This window comes from Sinocyclocheilus grahami, unplaced genomic scaffold (assembly GCF_001515645.1).
Source record: "Sinocyclocheilus grahami isolate Dianchi unplaced genomic scaffold, SAMN03320097.WGS_v1.1 scaffold97.1, whole genome shotgun sequence".
Lineage (NCBI taxonomy): Eukaryota > Metazoa > Chordata > Actinopteri > Cypriniformes > Cyprinidae > Sinocyclocheilus > Sinocyclocheilus grahami.
In genome coordinates this window covers 1,909,275-1,911,596 of record NW_015505276.1, presented here as the reverse complement: position 1 = coordinate 1,911,596, position 2,322 = coordinate 1,909,275, and the positions used below count along the sequence as shown (strand labels likewise).

The window sequence follows — 2,322 nt, the reverse complement described above, 5'->3', positions numbered from 1 at the left end:
TATTCAAACACAAAAACTGGTTTCAAACCATTCCTGTTTCCACAGTAACAGTAACTTCTCTAATTGGTGGATTTTGTCTCAGAATTGTGGGTAGTGTAGTAGGCTACTTTACATTCAAAAGGGATTAAAAATTAATCTGCCAGGGACCCTTGGTTTGAAAAGGCTTGAAAACCCTGGAATAGGACGATTTTTGAGTGAAGTGCCCTTTCTGTCCACCAGATGTCAATATTGAACAGGAGTGAAAGAGCTAATGGCACTCACTGTCTGAATACATGAATTCTATGTTGTCTAAAAATGTCTCAGATGCGTTTCTTTGAATTAGGCATTAATATTTTTTTAATTGAATGAATTTACGTATTTAACGAATACGTCTTAAGAGAACAAAAGGACTTCAATATTTTTTTCTGTGTATACAGACACACTGGTTGCTTTATTATATTGTGTGTGAGATTTATTTGACAGCAGTGTGCACCTGTAAGCTTTTTAGTAGCACATTTTATACAGTTGTTTTCCATTGTGAATTTACACACATTTTGTGCTGTTTACACATCTGCTGTAACTGAGCTTAAGTGAGTTTACAACTTGTCTGGAGTGATGAAGGGTTTTGTAGAAGCGCGCGCGGTGCGCAGCCGCAGGAGAGGCGCTTGGAGTCAGTCAGTGTCAGGGGCTTTGAGGGGTCACAGCTGATCACTCTGCATGCACTTACACACTCAACTCTTGTGTTATGCATCCTTGTAAGCAAACAGAGCCAGTGGAAATACTTTTACGCAGTGTTTGCCTCTCTGGTCGTCGTGTCTCGTCCACGGGTGGCGGATTTTTTGTTGTGTTTGGTGTTTTAGAGTGAATGGTGAGGATTACCGGAGCGCTCCAGAAATCAGCGGCGGTTTTGGAGTTTCACGTCCGGGATGGCCTCATCGCGCCAGGACTACATTGCACCATGGTGGACCTACTGGCTGCACAATTTCCCGCATCTTAATTTTAATTTCCAGACGGTTGATAGCACTTTTAAACCGGAGGACACCAGCTATCAGCAGGTGAGAGTTGTTTGGATTTGTAGTTTATGGAGGGGAGACAGGGGGAAAACTAAAAGTAAATATGATCTTTTTCTGCCATAGCTGGTGGGTAAACAGCTGACACAAATTCATAGCTTAGTCAACTATAATGAAGGTAGATTTCAACTTAAAGTTTGAGCGTGTTCTCGGGACAAGAGTATTTTATACGTATCATTTTAATTAAGGGAAAGACTTTTTACTACAATTTTTGAAAGTGAGTTTCTATGTAGACACAAATACTTGACAACATCAACAAAAAGAAGCCATTGAACATTTACACTGTTATGGCTTGAAGAGAGGGAATTAAACACAAGTTGGCTTGACCACAATTGGAGCTTGTTGTCCTACTACGGGGCAAGTTGTCACTGTGTTACAGGCCATTAAACATCCTAAGACTTTTCAGTATGAAGTAAACAATGAGCATCTCATTAGTCTAGCAATAAATAAATAAAATTAATAAAATAGAATATAGAGATATCAAACCATTGTTTTAGCCAACAAAAGTTATAATAAATAAATTGCAGAAATTATGAGTTAAGCAATTAATTAGACTGCAAATAAATAAAATTAATAAAATAACATACAAAAAAATACCAAAGCCTTGTTTTGTCCAGCAAATATTATAATTAATAACTTGCATACGTTTATATCATTTAAAATGTGTGACAACTTACCTCAACCTGATATGAATGAAAAACACCTAAACATTGCTGAACCTTTAAGTGAATTAGTATTATTTTTTATAGTTGATTATTTTCTGCATGTCAGTGTGTAAATCAAGTTTACCCGTTTTGATGCTTTTTTAAACTTTTAATGTATTGCTGTTTCAATGGTTGTTTTCCCCCTCTTTTAATAATGTATTTGCTGTTTAAATTCATACGAAAACCTATTTAATACCTTATTCTAGGCTACTTTTTTTTTTAGATTTAATTTTTTTTTATTTTTGACTTTTTATTAGCATAGGACAGTATATATTGACAGGAAACGAGGTGAGAGGGGGAGGGGAGGGGAGGGCAGGATTGAGAAAGGACTCACTGAAGAAAGAACTCAAGAAATCACTGACAGTGAACAGCAAGTTTTTGCCATGCAGTGTGACATGTCCCATATGCATTGTTTTCCTTTTACAGGGCAAGAAGTGTTCAAAAGCATTTTTAAGACGTATGCCTATACAGAAGCTGAATTAAAAATAAACTTACAGGTGCATCTCAATAAATTAGAATGTCGTGGAAAAGTTCATTTATTTCAGTAATTCAACTCAAATTGTGAAACT

The 2,322-nt window shown here is 36.4% G+C and overlaps 1 protein-coding gene across 1 annotated transcript in view; it reads left to right on the top strand.

Annotated features, from left to right (window-relative positions):
• Window positions 1-669: 669 nt before the first annotated feature.
• LOC107587999 (protein tweety homolog 2-like) overlaps window positions 670-2,322 on the top strand; it is a 50,916-nt gene continuing 49,263 nt past the window's right edge. Inside the window, exon 1 of the mRNA XM_016275981.1 lies at window positions 670-1,034. Within this exon, the coding sequence (XP_016131467.1) occupies window positions 906-1,034 (129 nt within the window). The 5' untranslated portion in view covers window positions 670-905. The remainder of the gene's footprint in view (window positions 1,035-2,322) is intronic.